Source organism: Nelumbo lutea, chromosome 2 (genome assembly GCF_056320005.1).
Source record: "Nelumbo lutea isolate HS-2025 chromosome 2, American lotus-T2T, whole genome shotgun sequence".
In the NCBI taxonomy this organism is placed as follows: Eukaryota; Viridiplantae; Streptophyta; class Magnoliopsida; order Proteales; family Nelumbonaceae; genus Nelumbo; species Nelumbo lutea.
The window spans coordinates 98,009,577-98,027,245 of NC_142685.1; the positions used below are offsets into that span (position 1 = coordinate 98,009,577).

Below are 17,669 nucleotides of genomic sequence, written 5' to 3' on the forward strand. Positions count from 1 at the left end.
ATAGAAAACATAGAAGCAACACACTTGTTTCTCGATCTTTTTCCGAGGCAAAGTATTGTGTGATGGCATTGGTTATGTTACTATTGTTAATTAGGTCCAGCTCTTTTTCGATAGTCAAGCAGCCACTCACATCGCCATCAATATTGTCTTTTACAAGAGGAGCAAACCCATTGATCTAGATTGTCATTTTGTAAGAGAGCATGTCCAAAGCAAAGTTATTCAATAATGTCATATCTCTACCAAGTCTCAGCTTCCTGACATCTTAACCAAACCCTTGGGGGCTGACCAGTTTCATTTTCTTCTATCCAAACTGGGCGTCACACAAGCTCCAACATGGGGGGCAGGGGTATCATAGAGCCAACGTGGCAGCTTAACATATATGTATGTATGTATGCATATATGTATGTATGTATGTACCGATACTTTAGAAATAATGAAATCTGCCATTGATTCTTTTTCTCACTGGACCATGTTTGTTGTTATAGATTATTAACTAGATATCCATTGATGTCAAGCTTTTGATATAAAAAGTAATTAAATCATCACAATTCAGACTTGAATGGGACTTTGTTGAAAATTTCTCTAGGATGCACTGCTAATATATCTCCCACCATAATCTCCAACTTTGTCATGGTCATTAAAAGTCTTTTCCTGATCTTCTTGTAAAAGCATCAGACAAGGAGAATGTTAAATAAAAACCAAAAGAAACAAAGAAAAGAGTTCATGCAGAGAACATACAAAATTAGAGGTGGTAATTCGTTTGGCGTTTTGTACTTGTGTCCATGGAAGATCCCCATGCATGAAATTCACTTTCTCAATCAACTGAATACAACCCTGGTGAATAGACCAGCTTTTATATCATTGAATTAAGTCCTCAAGGATTCTTGATTTGTGTAAGGTAAACTATAAGTCGAAAATACCCCTATGTGGACTATGTATTAGGGTGCAATAGTATATGCTTCAAAGGAAAGCTAGAGAATGTTCTCCCATCTTTAATAATCTTACCAGAATTAAGCTTGAGCTTGATAAAAGCTTACCTGATTTAAGGGCCCATTTGGTGTGTCTTTCTGAAAAGATCTTCTAGTAGTTCTAATAGTCAAAAGACACATTGAGCTTTTGTATAAAGATCTGAGTAGTTCGAAGCACGTTTGGCAGATGTACCGTACCGTCTTTCTATATGAGAATAAAATGCGAAAGATACAAGAAGCTTCATTTGGAGCTTCCCGAAATCAGCCAAAATGGGCTTTGCAGTGTTCCGTCTTTTGGCAGCTAGATCTTCTGCACGCCAAACAGAAATAGACCAAAAATTGGTCTTCCTATTTTATAAAGAACCAAAAAACCGCATAGAAAGACACGTGAAACGCAGCCTAAGCTTGTTCATTCTTGAGCTAGCTGATCGGCATATGCTGGATGGCAAGGCAGCTGTGCTCTCTCTATCCTATACTATTCCTATTTTTCTACAGTTGTTGATCTCCTATATATGCTACTGATGAAGGGTTTGTTTTTTCCATTGTTAATAAAATCCTGTTTGGGGAGAGGATAAGTTTCTTTTATAATGAGGTCTGATACTTGGAACCGCCCATGTGAACGTTAAAGCTTCTTTTATGAGCAGATCTGCTAATGGGGCGGCCCATGCATGTGGTAGGCTGGTAGCCTGGACGACCGCTCCTCGTGGCCTGTATGCATCACGTTGAGGGCTAAAAGTATAGCTTAGCAGACCCCGCTGTAGGCACATTTTGGGTCGGTTTAGGGACTGGTTTCCGGGTCGAAGTCTGATCATTTAATTCGAAAAATAGTCAAAATCGTTATCTGGGTTAACGATTCTGACCAAATCAATGTATTTTTTATTAAAAAACAGTCTTTAGATAAAATGGAACTGATTCCCAGTTTTCCAGTCCGACCATCTGTTACTGTCCGATTTTGAAAACACTGTTATAGTGCTTCCATCTGATTATTTGTCATGTCAACCAAACAAAAACATATATAATTGACTTGTCAAGTGTTAATATTTATATACTCAGAGGCTCCAGACACATAATTTGGTTGGCCCCAGCAAAGACATGGCCTAGACCAAAAGACAGTAAGAAGGGTTATTTCCCAAAGCGACGTTTTGTTTGGCAGAAGACAAGAGAGAAGAAAAAAGTTGAAGGGAGAAAATTCTTAAACACAACCTATATTTTTCTTGAGAGCTTTGGGTTTAATAAAATTTATGTGAAGAGAAAAGAAATCTAGAAGTATGAAATCCTACTTAGAGCTGATGAGTTTTCGTAAATTAATCCATGGACCCACTCAGTTTATGGGTTTAATAATCCCATGACAAAGCCTCCTCCTCCTCCACATAATTTAATATGCAACTAAATTAATATTTAATTATTGATTTATCTTTTGTGTTCTGTTCTGACTTTAGGATTCCACGGCTCTTTGCCGCTGCAGTTGCTGGGTTTCCTGAAGACATTCGCTGCTTCCACCTTCTGAAACACAGGTGGACTGTAGATATTATCCCCAGTTGGTGAATGGCTGAATGGTGAGTCGGTGACTGTTAAAATTTCTGAGAGAGAGAGAGAGAGAGAGAGAGAGGTTGATAAATTGATATCATGATATGGCTCTATCTATCAAGTTCCAATGTCAACAGTTGACATGTATGTGTGAGTATGATGGTGAAGCAGTATTATTCATGATGGATCACTTTCGAAAGCTAAAGAGGGGTAATACAGTCATTTCGATCTTGGAAAATTTTAAAGATGTCAGTGACAGTTAAGAGGAAGGAAAGCGAGAGTAGGAGAAGAGTAAGGAGCACTAGAAGTTAAAATAGACCTTGTCACAGTCTTAAGAAAGTAGCTGCACTACTACAATACTGCATCATTGAAGAGAAACGGGTCTGGCTTTTTCCCGACAGTTCTCGTCTTCAGGCCCACATTTGAGGTAGCTGAGTTCATCCTTCAAAAGAAGATAGGAAAGGTAAAGAAAATTAAGCAGCGAATAGGAAACCCACCTCGATTATTATCCAATGATGATTGCTTCTGCAGGCTTTGGGTGTTTCTCCAGATCACAGAGTTGAGGAATTCTCAGTTGGGAATTGGAGTGGTTCCGGGAGTTGGGTCTGTTACAATCCATTTCTGGTGCAGTTTCTTCAGGTACAATCATGGGATTTCTCTGGATTTAACGTTGTTCTTTCTGGCTTTTGTGTTGGGCATGAATCTGTGGATTCTAGGAATTCAGCTGCTTGATGCCATTATTCTGGTTTGATTCACTAATCTTGTATGCTTCGTTTAAGTGGGTAAAAGAGTTCCTCGGATTTGATGCACAAACTTCGGGCTACGAAATTTAATTTCGATGGCTCTGTTTCTTTCTTTTATCTATTTATTTTGTTTCTAGATCTGATTCTGGTCTTCTAATTGCATTAGATTTTCTGTCTTAATTTCGATGGCTCTGTGAATTTGGTCTAGTTATTGTGAATATGAGTCATCGGGTTCTGATTGTTTTGTTATCTTTTAAAATTGATGTGTTTGAACGGTTTCAGAGAGGGTTTGCTAGATACCATTATATCTGCCCATCTTTCACGTTCTCTCTGTAATGGTATGATGTGATGTGATGTGATGTGATGTGATGGTTCTTCAATGGCAAAGAAGAGGTGCTGCTTTAATCTGGTGAGAAGACTCTTTATTTCAGAATCCAAGACAGAACCAGAGAAGGTACATGTATTTTGGGTTTCATTGATTGTGCAAATTCAACTTCAACCAAAGAAATTTATTTGATTGTTAATGCTTGTAACCATTCTCAGGAGGAGAAGAGATGGAGATGGTGCTTTGGAAGGTTTAAGGTGAAGCGCCTTCATGTACTTGAAGAAGCATCAACATCAAAGGAGAAGACACCAAGTGAGGTAGAACAAGAGCAGAGCAAGCATGCAGTGACTGTTGCAATTGCAACTGCAGCAGCTGCTGAGGCTGCAGTTGCAGCAGCTCAGGCTGCTGCTGAGGTTGTACGTCTCAGGGGAACCCCTCAATCACATAATCTATGTGAGGGGAGAAGCCAAGAATGGGCTGCTATTAAAATTCAAACTGCATTCCGTGGTTACCTTGTAAGCTTATTGAACTCATGTTAGAGTAATTCATAAACTGACATATTCTATGTACTATGTATAGATACAAAAGTAATGCCTAATCTTATGTTGGTCTTTCCAACTCTGCCTACTGCATTCTATCTATGAATTCATTTTGGCAAGTATTACAGGCAAGGAAAGCATTGCGTGCATTGAAGGCACTTGTGAGGCTCCAAGCCATTGTTCGAGGTCGAGCTGTGAGACGCCAAGCAATGACCACTTTAAAGAATTTGCAGTCCCTTGTAAAGATCCAATCACAGGTCTGTGCAAAGAGACTTGGAATGGAGGATAATTTGACAGAAGAGAAGAAAGAGTTGATGGTGCCAAATAAGGAATCAGAAGACATTGAAACAAGGGTATGTGGGGGTGGGATATTACTGTTTCATGCATTTCAGTGAGATGAGTTCCAGTTATATTGAACCTTGTCTATTGGGCATTGAAAGATGAGATGTCTGTGTTAAAAATTTGATTATGCCTCTGTATTTTTGGTTGCTTAAAATTGTAGTTGGAGCAGCTCAAACTGGAAAGTCAGAGAAGATGGGATGACAGCTTGCTTTCTAAGGAAGAAACAAATTCTGTGTTGCTAAGCAAGCAAGAAGCCATGATCAAGAGAGAACGTATAAAAAGATACTCATACAGCTATCGGGTATGCCTGTGTTGCTTTGTTTCCTTCAAATTATCTAGCCTTATTTAGAATTTTGACATTGAGTGAATATTCCTCAGGAGAGGAGACGAACAGAACTCGAACCAAATAATGTAGATGGTGTGTTCAGTGATTGGTTGGAACAATGGGTGGATGCCCAAGCATGGAAAAGGAAACAACTAGAGAATTTTGACCGAGTCGCCTATTTAGATGCAATCGACAGAGAAATTGAGGGAGGAAAACTGCTTAGATCAAGAGAGCTGCAAAAGTATGAACAATTAGAAGGATTTAACTCCACAATGTTGCTCCCAAGGAGATCATTTCATCAATCAAAAAGGAGCTGTGTAGAAAATGATCCTTGTTCTGGCTTTCCTTCTCTTCCAAGTTACATGGCTGCAACCGAATCTGCCAAAGCGAAGGTGAGGTCAATTAGCACACCAAAGCAAAGGCTGGGAGCTGCAGATCCTTACTCTGATCATGGTTCACCATCTAAGCATGGATTTTCCTTTTGTTCTTCAAATGGCAGTAGTGCAACTTGTACCAATAGGACTACCAAGCCAAGTTGTCAACAGAGGTCTCCACGCATTAAAGGTATACCAGTTCCAATAAAATCATACCAGCCAGCCAAAGACCTCAGCCTTGATTCTTTATTCTCATTGCCAAATTGGGACCAACACAAAGCATTTCGCTGACTTTCTTCCAAGTAACCATGTCTCATTGATTGTTGGGTTGTTTACCAAATCCAATACTATAATCCAGAAGCTTCAAGTTCAATACATTATGGTTTCAGAAATGATATCTTAGAAAGGACCTTATAGATATCCTTAAAACTTGAGTGAAGCAGAATCTCTTATTGGTTCAGTGAAGAGGGACTTGTGAATATCTTATTATTTGTTGGTCCTTGAACAATTTATGAGGAAATTTAATTTCTGATAGGGTCTTTTCTGTTTCATTTTATTTTATATTTTTCTAGGGGAAGGTTAATTGGCTTGTGTTCATTTAGTGGTGTAAATTGCAGATTGCTGAAAATTCTTTGCAGAAGGTTTGGCGGGTTCTTTGCCTTTGTGTGTACTGTGTAGAAGGCATGGTTGGCCTTAAATGAAACACCATAATATGTTAGTCCTAAAAAAGAATGGTTCATGCAGAAGAACATTATAACACAGAAAAATAAAATAAAATAAAAAATACAACACCAATTCAAATGATGCCATACAAACAAATTTCTGGTTCCCCGGCCATACTCCATCTTTAAAATACCAATAATTCAGAAGAACATTATGACACAAAGAAGTGCTTTAGTTCAAATGAAACCATACAAACAAATTTCAGGTTCCCATACTCCAAATTTAAAATATCAACAATTCAGAAGAACAATATTATGACACCAAGTCTCAATCAAGTAATGCATGGAACTCCATCTCAAATTATAATTATTAACAAATCCAATTTACCCTTCCCAACGTACCCCAAATAGCTAGGACCAACATTGGATAATGGCCTATAACTAATCCTACTTTGCATTTATTTCTGCTTCTATCCATATTTATAAAATTCCGAAGTAAACTAGAGGTATAAAATCTGCAAACTGGACCAGAAAAAAAGCCAAGATCAGAAACAAAATTCCCTTATAGGTCAATTGAATTGTTTTGTCAGAGAGTTTTCATGACTACCACTGGTCAGGATTTGGTACTTGGTACCTTACAAGAAATTCCTACCCTTACCCTTTGGTTATTAAATCATGTCTGGTCAAGCATTCTGGTGAAAAACTCTTTTACCCAAAACATCTATTACCAAATTTTTATGGGTATGTGATCATTTGCGAATTCACCTTGCAAAGACCAACTTAAGCATTTGATTTGCTTTATTATGTCATGGAGTTCACCATGTAAATTCTAGTAATATGGATCAAGCGTTGTGTCAAATTTGAAGCTCCTAAGGATCACTGTTAGGCCTAGCTAGCTTGGATTGTCGGTGAGGTAGTTGATTTATTCAAGCCAACAAGCAAATTGGCTCTCACTTGTCATGTCGACATTGTACTCAAGGCAATATATGGAGGAAAATAGGTTTATAATACGCAAAAAACATTATGATCAGACTGTCAGAGTCCGGACTCCACCTGAAACGTGTGGACTCCATCCAGTTTTGAGGATTCACATCAAGCCTGGGGATTCCACTACAGGGACCCTGACGCATGCATGGTTGCAGGGTGGACTCCACTCTAGAATCTGCTCCAAGCTTGCAAATTCCAGACCACAAACTCTGAGTCCCAGTAGGTTTTGTACCAAGTTTGGTGCTTGGTACTAGTCCTTCTTGCACTAGTTTCAGGGACATTTCTGAATCATCATCTCTGGAACTGGTCCAAATTCTGTCGGTAACCCGAACCTATGTTCTGGAGAACTCTGGGAAGAGCTTGTCGAAATGGAAAGTAAAATGATCACATCTAGTTTAGATATCTAATTCCATCACATCTCACATCTCTGAACTAGGGGTACATGTTACAACTTTGGGTTGATCAACTTCCTCGAATTGGGCTTTGTAAATAGGTAGTTGATCCTATTCAGTTCTAGGTTCCAAGTATGAAGGGAAGAATAACAAGAACAACGGGAAGAAGAAGAGAAAGAGAAGAAGGGTTCTAGCCGTAATGAATAAGTTGAGTTAAAAAAGACAATATTGTCCCTTACAAGTAGACCTGTTCATGGGCAGGGTGGCCCAACGGGCTGGCCCGGCCTGGCCCGACTCCCGGACGGGCTTGAACAGGCTTTTTGGCCCGCAGGCTTAACCTCGGGCCAAAAAGCCCGGCCCACATAAAATTCGAGTCGGGCTCAGGCTTTGCCAAAATAGCTCGGCCCGAGCCCAGCTCGGCCCGACTTAATATTAAACTTAAAATGAGTTATGTGATTATGTCCATTTGAATAAATTTTTTGATTTAATAATGTAAAATTGTGTTTTAAAATATAAAAGAAAGGGAAAAAATACCATCTTGTAGGCCCATTGTTCATTTAAATAGAAAAAAAATTACTATCTTAATTTTTAATTCTAATTTGAATAAGAAAAATTATTTTTTTCCAATTAGGTCGGGCTTCGGACTCGGGCTCGGGCTTCGGGCTTTTTATCAGAGCCGTGCTCGGGCCCAAGTTATAGGCCCGTTGGTTGGGTCGGGCTCAGGCTTGGGCCTAGTATATTTTTATTAGTGACAAGTGAAAGCCTGGCCCGGCCCATGAATAAGTCTACTTATAAGTGATGGGACACATAACTTAAACTTGAATAAAACAGACCTTTCACTTCTAACTAGATAAACCAAAAGACCAAAATACCCCTGTACTGTCGACTCTTCGCCTTAAGAGTCCAAATTTGAGTAATTTAGATTGAGGCTTTGGCAAGCCCAACAATTAATATGCTGTGATCAGTTTCTTCTTTTTTCTTTTTTCAATCTTTTATAGTTTCTACCTTCAACATTTTAACTGAACAGACTTATCCATCTAATTAGTTGTATTTGGGTTGAAGAATTTGAGAGTTGGCTTCTCATAAATCAAGTCTTTTTCTGTTACCAGCCAAAATTTGATCCAACTTGATTCCACTACTTGAAACGCCTTAGCTTACTTGATGAATGAGCACGCCAGTTGGATTGTGTTTGTGTGGTTCGTTTTAAGCTTGGATAGTTGGATTGATCCTGAACGCTAGCCAATAAATACCTAAGTTATTTACAGCAGCGATTAAGATAGTGAAAGAACAAAAGAAAAGGGATACAGCAAAAGTTGGAAGAGGAGGTCACCTCCAGTGAATTGGGATCTGCTTCTCACAAAGAGTGACTCACACCGACATTACAGCCACATTCCATCTTGTATTGAAAATATATCCCATGAATAATAAATATAAGTACTGGAGATGTTTTTGATGTACAGTCAAGACAGACTGTGAGGTCAGTGTGATGCTCGCTCTGTAAGGAGCAGATCCGGACTCACCTCCAGTTGGTTATGATCACCTCCCAATCGTTGTGATACGTTCAGATCAGTTCTCAGAGTCCTTTGATACACTCCGGATCCTCTGGTTATCCACTAGTGGCTTAATTGCTGGATCCCCGGTAGAAACACGCTTTCAAGCATATGTACATACTGCCATGTAAATAGCATACACAAGTAAGAATTGAGATCTCCTCCAACACAAACCGTCCCAACACTCTTTCAATATGATCTGTGTTGGCAAATCTCAACATAAGTAGGATCGTCACGTAGATCTGCAAAAAGTTGATCCAACCCAAAAAACAGGGTTAGGGTCTCATATTTAGCTACTCGAACATGAAAATGGCCCAACCCAACCCAACTCAAAAAAACTGGGTTGGGTTGGGTTGGGTCATGGGTCAGCCCGCTGATCCAATTGTCAAGTCTAATTAGGATTATTTATGCATTGTTAGAAGTTTCCATTCTTTACTTTTTACTGTTTACTCTTTAAATTGTTAAGTGTTTAAGTTTTTTATTTTATATTTGAAATTTTAAGATTAATTATTTTAATTTTGACATTAAATATAATTTTTCTTTATTTTTTTTAATTTTAATTATGTTTTGGGATGACCCGAATTGACCCATGGATCAACCCTAACCCGAACATTTAGGGTTAGGGTCTAGCATTTGGCAACCCAACCCAACCCGAAGAACCTTGACCCAACTCGAATCCGACCCACCCAACCCAATTGATAGGTCTACCATCATGTATGAGATGTGCAGACATAGATCATATGTTGGAATGGTTTTTTGTAAGGTGAATTCCTATTGCGGATCCAAGAATGGTTCCTAGGAATGCAAGTCGAGTATCTGATTTGAACAAGTCTCAGCATTGGATCATGTCCATTCAAATTTTCTCAAATACCAAGTCCAAGCCCACTCAAATTCCACCCTTAAATGACCCTAGATAATAAAGTAACCAACAGATCCTAACCCCCTTGAATCGAATCAAGCAATATGCGAATTTGAATCTAATTAGAAAGTTTGATATTCGAATTTGATTTCATATCCGCTGAATATTGAAAATCAATGTTGAACTCAAATTCGATTAAATATTCAAATATTTGGTTCAATTTGAATTCGGTTGATTAATTATTTTAGGCAATTAATAAACATATAAAATGAATCTTTTATTTATATAGTTTAAATATTATATATAAATTATATAAAATATTTGATTATTTTATATATTATATAAGAATTAAATAATCAGTTGATTTTGATATTTATCTAATCGAATTACGTCATATCCAAATTTGGCCAATTATGATATTCAAATTATCTGAATTTAATTTGATTATGTTGAATCTTAAATTTAAAACTAGATTTTTCAATCTTGTTGACACCTTTAGCCTATAGAGGCTCTTGAGAAAGTGGGTTCTCTGTGGAAGTTTTAGGCGAAAGTGGATTCTCAAAGGCAAGTGATTTTTCATTATTAATAACTAGTGGAACAACTTAGGTGGCGTTTGGTAAATCTGAAGTCTGAAGTCTAAAAATTAAAAAAAAAAAATCTTTGAAAAAAACTCTTAAAGCATTTAGAGAAAAATTTACTTTTGTGCTTTTACAAACATTTGAATACAGTGGGATTGTTCAATAATCTGAATGTTGACACCAGAGAAATTTATATTGTACAAATCTACCTCTTAAAGTCATTATTTAAATGAAAGTAAATGAAAAGGAATAAAGTAATAGGATATTATAAAATATTACAAAAATAATACAAAAATATTACAAAATACAAAATATGGTAAACATAAATAAAAATAAAAAATAATATAAAATGACAAAATAGTAAAAATTATTATAAATATAACCAAATGTAGAAAAATAAAACAATAAAGGTTATGAGGGGTAATTTGGCCAACTAATCGCGACAAGGTGCATGGTGAATCTGAACCGCCAAAAGACACCTCAACGCCATGTGGAGGTAAGTTGGATTGAGTCAGGTCAGCCTAAACCGGCTAACTTGACCTACATTTCGACCTAGGGAATACCAATAGGTCACCCCTCAGCTAAAAGGAGCATATCACTTTGGGAGAACAAGCTGAGGACTTCGGGTGTTGGCTTAACCTCCCTGACCTGGGCAGCCAGTGACTAGAATAGCCAACTAACCTCCGGGGCACCGACTTACGTGGTGGGTTGTCCTTATCTAATTAGCACACCTATCAGTTCTGAAATCGATGATGACACATCACCCACCTGGCAAGGATGACCTCGATCCCCAAAGGATTCAAAGAGATTGGATGAGGATTATCGTGAAGACCGGTGCAATGTGCTTTGAGGATAATGGGTTGATAAGGCCTATTGCTCCTAGATATCCCAAGTATGGCTCTTGGACCCTAAGGCTTATAAATAGGCACCTTCATGCCTTCACAAGGTATGCCCAATTAAGTATAATCAAACTCTTGCTCTCACTCTCATTTTGTGCTTTCTGCTTTCTAAACAACTCTTGTGAGCTCAGCTAACATGAGCATTGTTAGTGAAAAAAATATTAATGTAAAAAGATATAATATAGTAAAAATTGATATAATTATAATAATAATGTAAAAAAGACAATAATGATGTAATAAAAAAACTAAAAAATATAAAGAAATCATGTAATAGTATCAAAAATAACATAAAATGAAAATAAAATATACTAAATAGACTTATAAATATTAAAAACTATCAAAAAGGTAAAACAATAAAAATAAATATAAATATAATAAAGGCTTATAAAATAATAGTAATAACCTACCTCTACTTCTTTTTTCAAGCTTAAACACTAATGAAATTCGCCAATCGTAGATCTGTAATTCAGGTCATGTTGGACTTGGATTTTTAGGCATGCGGGCAGGCATGACACGTCATGACAAATTAGATCACGCTAGGACGGGCACATGGCGTGGCATGGACCATATATATATATATGTGTGTACGTAATAATAATTATATATAAAAATATATAATATATTATTATATATAAACTTTTACTTTCAATTTTATTATACTATTTTATTCCAATTGTATTATAATTTTTTTTAATTTTATTTTATTATTTCATATATAAATAATTGTATATATCAAAATTCATATAAAATAAAATTTTAATTTTTCAATTTTTTGTCTATTTTATAAACTTATTTTAAAATTTTCATTTTTTTTTCAAAATTAAAAAAAAATATGCCTCTCATGGCTTGGCCCAAGGCCAAGCCGATGGCATAGCCAGCCTAGGCCCGCCAGGGCTCATACTATGGTCCGTGTTGGGCCTAATCTATTAAGGATCCAAGATGAGACAGTCAAGGCCCACTTTGACCCACAGGCCATCACGGCACAACCCGCCAAAGCGTAGGTGGTTTCAATAATGAGAGAGCAATAGTAAAAGTCCATGAAGGGTTTTAAGGTTGGGATGAGAGAACACAAGAGTAGTTTTGAAATGTTTGAATTTTTAAAGGAAACAATATTTAATGCGCTAGCTGAGAATGCACTCGGAAATAGCTTGCCATCTAAAGAATTCAAAGCTACATTGGCAGCATTCGGAGATGCAACCGAATGATCAACGAGCGCTGAAAAAGCAAGTTTTTCAGTGTTTGGTGGTCAATTCAGCACTACCGAACACCTTCTTAGCCAACACTAGGTTGGATTGGATTGGAATGAAGGTTGAATCAGGGTTTGGTTTTAAAAGTTTGCACCTGACTCGACTTTGCTAAGGTTATGGTTGAGGCCCATGGTTTTCAAAACCGGATCGGACCGGAAAACCGATAACCGGTCAGTACCCTGGGTCCGGTTATACTATAAACTGACAATTCTTTAAAAACCGTTGAAAAAGTTAGAAAACCGCTGACCTGTGCGGTCAAACCGCTAAACCGTTCGACCCGGGCAGCAGTTTGCAGGTTATATTTTTTATTTTCGTTGATTTAAATAAAATAGAAAAACAAAAAATAAACTGACTCCTATATCCCTGACCCCAAATATTACGAATGCTTAGGGTTAGAACGACCGCACCACCATTATCGGCGGTGACCATCTTTGTTGCTGGAGCCATGGCGGGGGCAGTGGTAGCCAAGCTTGAGCATGTCAAGGAATTCATAGCTCAAAAACTCGGAAAATTTGCAGCCCCAATTAGCCCAGAAGCTGCCGCAGTGGGAACCTATTTCACTTAGCCTGCTTCTCCCATGACTTTCCGGACCAACCAACTTGGATCTGCCCTCGCAAGTCTCTCTGCATTTTGGGAGCAGAATATGCAAAATCGAGCAATGGATCTTAGAAGTTTTGAACGGTACGTCTCTTTCTGCATTGGCATTTGAGTTGTCTCCCCTCCTCTTTCAATCGACACACTCGACGTAGATAGCTCCGGTGGCCCTGGCTTCTAACTCTCTATCAAGCAGCGACAGCCCCTACCCTCCCCTACCACGCTTCCCCAAGAACCCATTTTTCAGGATTCGGCGGGGTTATCTTATGCTCTCACAGTCTGGGCCATGATCTTTCTGAGCCTCTTGCAAAGACCTTTGGTGTTTGGGACCTTATTGACAGTGGTGGCAATTTCAAAACTGGATATATTCTGGTTCTTCCGATGATACAAATTATAAGCTTGACTGATTTTCTATTGCCGATTTAATTAAGCGCTTAGTCCTTGGCATTAGAATGTTGGTCATCGTGACCATTGTTGAGCTCATCCGCACACATGCTGTGGTTCGCCTTCTTTTGTCACTTGGCATTGGATTACCTCTAGTTTTTTTTCATGCAGTGTTTGGAGTTAGAGATGATGATTGAGGATTTCCAGAGTAAAGCTAATTGAATTCAGTCTCAGATTCTCAATTTAAGGATATAAGATGATCTAGTGTTCTACTATGGCCCTCCATCAATGTCATAGTCATCTAATAATCTGTTGGTTTTAACTTTTATTCATGTTGGTTTCCTTAATTGTTAATTATTTAGATAGTTTTATTTTCTATATTTTTTTTGTTTTTACTTAATTTAATGTTATTTTTTTATTATTTATAAATTTATTTTTATTTTTAATTTATTTATGATATTATTCATAAAACAAATGTTTCATTCGCTAGAAGAAGGGTTTGAACCTTCGACCTTGTGGTTAACAGCCACACGCTCTAACCAACTGAGCTATTCCAGCTACGTTGAAATTTTACTCTTTAAATTTTCTTTCTTCTTTCTTTCCATTAGAGCCGACAAACACATAAAACAGAGCTCTGCTCAACCACCGAACAGAGCACTGCCATTCCCCATAACGAGCCGACGAACTTGTTCCCAGTTTATTTGGTAAATCATACTGAAAAAGCCGATCTAAAAATTGCCTATAAAGGGACCAACTTGTTCATAGATAAATGAGGCACAACTCAGTAATTCAAGGTTTGGTTTGTCATGAGAGCCCTTTATCATATTCCGTCCATGTCAGTTTTGTTTAGCTTTTATTTTTTTAATCAGTTGAGAATTCAAAAGTTTCATACATCAGCGGAGATCGATGTTCATGCTGCTGGTACTCCAGCTCCCAATGAAACTGAAAGAACTGGATCTACTTCCTGGGCAAAATTGCTCAGAATCACGCCGATATTAACCCTGCAGAAGCCAATGTTGAGTGATATTCAATGGTCATTGAGACTTTAGACTGTCCAAATTAAAAACCCATAAACTACTCCATTATGGCTAAGCAGGATATGAGGATGGGACTTGGAGAGAAAAAAAACTCAATGGCATGGTTTTTAAAATCGACCCGGAGACCGAACCGGTTAGGGGTCCGGTTACTGGGTCGAATAGTTCAATTGTTCGAACCGAATGTTCGGACCGCTCTGACAAAAAATAAAATAATTAAAAAAAATAAAAAATAATCAAAACCATTCAAACGGTTCAAACGATTAACCATCCGATTCAAAAGTCATTGACCAAAATCAACGGTTTTAAAGGAAAATCCGGTTTTTGAAAAAAACAAAAATCTAATCGGTTCCCGGTTTTTCCGATTCAACCATCCGGTTTTGAAAACCATGGTCAATGGAACTACGCTGAAATGATACTCTAAAGATGTTCTGATGAATGATAGGACTATTAATTATATTAGATAACCGATTTAAACTCTAAGCTAACAAGACAATTAAAGGGTGCAAAATGTATAAAAAATGAAAGGGTGCAATTAACTAATTGAGAAATGGGATGAACAATGTCTAAAAAAACAAAGCTCACAAATAAATAAGGTGAGGATAGTGGGGTTAGGATTGCTAATGAGGATGGTGACTAATAAGATTAACTTCAAATCAAAAGCAAACAAGGCGTGATTCAAATCAAATGCAAACAATAAAATGATTCTATGCAACAGAATTAATTACCACGCTGGGTGTGATATGTAGCTCTAAATGGAGGAAATATTGTTGAATGACTGTGATTTCTGCTGCCACATATTGATTTCAAGAGTGCTTGAAATTTGATAACTTCTACATTAGATGTAAGCATGACTTGGGGGTTCTTTGACCATAATACCGGAATGGGGGACTCCAGGGATGTTGGAGAGTGAGTGGGGAAGGCCTTGGATGTGATGGATAAAAGTTAGGGAAGCTTGTGGCTGCTTGGAATATGAGGGGGTAGGGGTGTCCATGGTTTGGTTAACCAAACTATTGGCATATTTTGCAAACCGAATTGGTGGTACCGGTTTTTCCATTTCTCCAAACTGAAACCAAACCAGTACCACTAGTTAACCGGTCCACCGGTTTTAGTTTTTGACTGGTTTCGTTCTTCAGTTTTTCGGTTTTTTTATATTTATAATATATATTGTATAAATATTATTTTATAAATAATAAATGATATATAATATATTATAAATATTTTAAAAATATATAATATATAATATATTTATAAATAGATTATTATAAATATAATATAAGTATATATTTATATATAATATATAGAAAATATGTGACATATATTAAAAAATATATAAAATATACATATAAATATATACTGGTTGGTTCGGTTAACCATTGATTTTTTTGTAGGTTAACCAAAAACCGAACCGATCCTTCGACTTTTCAAAAATTCCAAACTAAAACCGAATTAATCAGTTCAGTTAACTGCATTTTGCAGTTCGATTTTCTCAGTTCGATTTGGTTTTTCAGTTTTTCATGCACACCCCTAGAAGGGGATATTCTGTAGACTAATGGGAGTAGAGATCTCTCCGTAAACTAGATTGTGTGTCTTGAATGTGAGAGAGGGGGTATTTATAGATCTTTTGAGAAGGAAATGGAGGGCTGAGATAGGGAGCCTAGGAAGATCAGTGGATGAGGTTTAAAGGATTTTTTTGGAGGGAGATTGATTGAGAGAATGGACTGTCAAGACGGATTTAAAAGAGGTCCTCTCAATCAATCAAGACAATGAGTAGAAGGTTTCACCAATTTACATGAATTAGACATTCCAACTTTAGGTGATTGCCTTTATTGATTGGAGGCTCCTACCTGGTCAAATCTTGGATTTTAAGATGCTTTTAGAGGCCACGAGAAAGGTTTGGTTGTGGGACGCTTAGGTTCGAAGTTACAGTGAAGGGGATTCCAAACGAAAGGCCCGAATTGAGTCTATTGTCAGGTCTCAAGATGGAGGGGCTAACAGTGTCAGAATTGGACCATCTTGGTACTATTGGATTTGAAATTTCTAGCTCTATCCATCTACAGGTTTGGATTTCAGATTTCATGTGGGATATGCTTCAGGATAAAAAATGATCCCGATTGGACGTTCTGAATCGATTCCAACTTCAAGTCTTGAGATGAAGGGGCAAACGATGTTGGATTTGGGTGATCTTGGATTTGTCGGATTTAGATTTTTGGGATATACATAACTATGGTTTGGATTTTGGATTTAATGTGAAATGAAGTTCAAGATCAAAATGACTTTGATCGAATGATCAAAATCGATTTTGGCTTCAGGTCTTAGGATGGAGGGGTAAACGGTGTTGGACTTGGGTGATCTTGATGTCGTTGGATTTGGATTTTTGGGCTCTAAGTACCTATGGTTTTGGATTTCTAATTTGATATGAAATGAGGTTTAGGATTAAGATATCCCGATCGGACGATTGAAATCATTTCCGACTTTAGGTCTTAAGATGAAGGGGTAAATGGTGTTGTATTTGGGTGATCTTGGTGTCATTAGATTTGGATTTTTGGGCTCTACATACCAGTGGTTTTGGATTTCTGATTTGGTACGAAATGAGGTTTAGGGTCAAAATGACTCCGATCAAATGATCGGAATCGATTTCGGCTTTGGGTCTAAAGATGAAGGGGTAAACAACATCGGATTTGGGTGATTTTCGTGTTATCATATTCAGATTTTTGGGCGATCTTCGTGTTATCGTATTCAGATTTTTGGGCTCTATGTACCTATGGTCTTGGATCCTTGAAGCCCCAAATTTTATAAATTCCAAAATTACCCTTAGGCTAGCTAAGAGGTTAGCTGAAGCATACTTAAAGCTCAAAGTGTTGTAGAAAGACTAAAGAACACAAAAATGGGATGTCTACAATCTCGATCAGAAGGTTAGAATTGGTTCCAACTTCGGGTCTTGTGGTAAAGTGGTAAATTATGTCATATTTGGGTGATCTTGCTGTTATTGGATTTGGAATTTTGTGCTATATGCACCTATGATGTTTGATTTCTAGGTAGATGTGAGATGAGGTTCAGGATCAAAATGACCCTGATTAGACGATCAAAATTGATTTTATCTTTGGGTCTTAAAATGAAGGGATAAGTGGTGTAGGATTTGGGTGATCATGGTGTCATTGGATTTAGAATTTTGGGTTCTTTCTATCTATGATGTTCGTTTTCTAACTTGATGTGAGATGAGATTCAGGATTAAAATGTCTCCAATCGGACAATTGGAATCAGTTTTGCCTTTGGATCTTGTACACCATTCTAGACACTCTCTCATACTCTCTCTCTCTCTCTCTCTCTCTCTCTCTCT

The 17,669-nt window shown here is 37.4% G+C and overlaps 1 protein-coding gene and 1 non-coding gene across 2 annotated transcripts; one reads left to right on the forward strand and one right to left on the reverse strand.

The window, feature by feature from the left end:
• The first annotated feature begins 2,767 nt into the window (after positions 1–2,767).
• LOC148872236 (protein IQ-DOMAIN 11-like) lies at positions 2,768–5,797 on the forward strand. The gene is made up of 7 exons (XM_088971692.1): positions 2,768–2,958; positions 3,027–3,134; positions 3,521–3,692; positions 3,782–4,078; positions 4,231–4,455; positions 4,605–4,745; positions 4,823–5,797. The coding sequence occupies exons 3-7, from the start codon at positions 3,618–3,620 to the stop codon at positions 5,432–5,434; spliced, it is 1,350 nt and encodes a 449-aa protein (XP_088827818.1). The 5' UTR covers positions 2,768–2,958; positions 3,027–3,134; positions 3,521–3,617; the 3' UTR covers positions 5,435–5,797.
• A 7,982-nt stretch (positions 5,798–13,779) lies between these two features.
• On the reverse strand, positions 13,780–13,853 carry TRNAN-GUU (transfer RNA asparagine (anticodon GUU)). Its single transcript has one exon. It is a non-coding gene; the product is annotated as a tRNA-Asn (tRNA).
• Between the last annotated feature and the right edge of the window lie 3,816 nt (positions 13,854–17,669).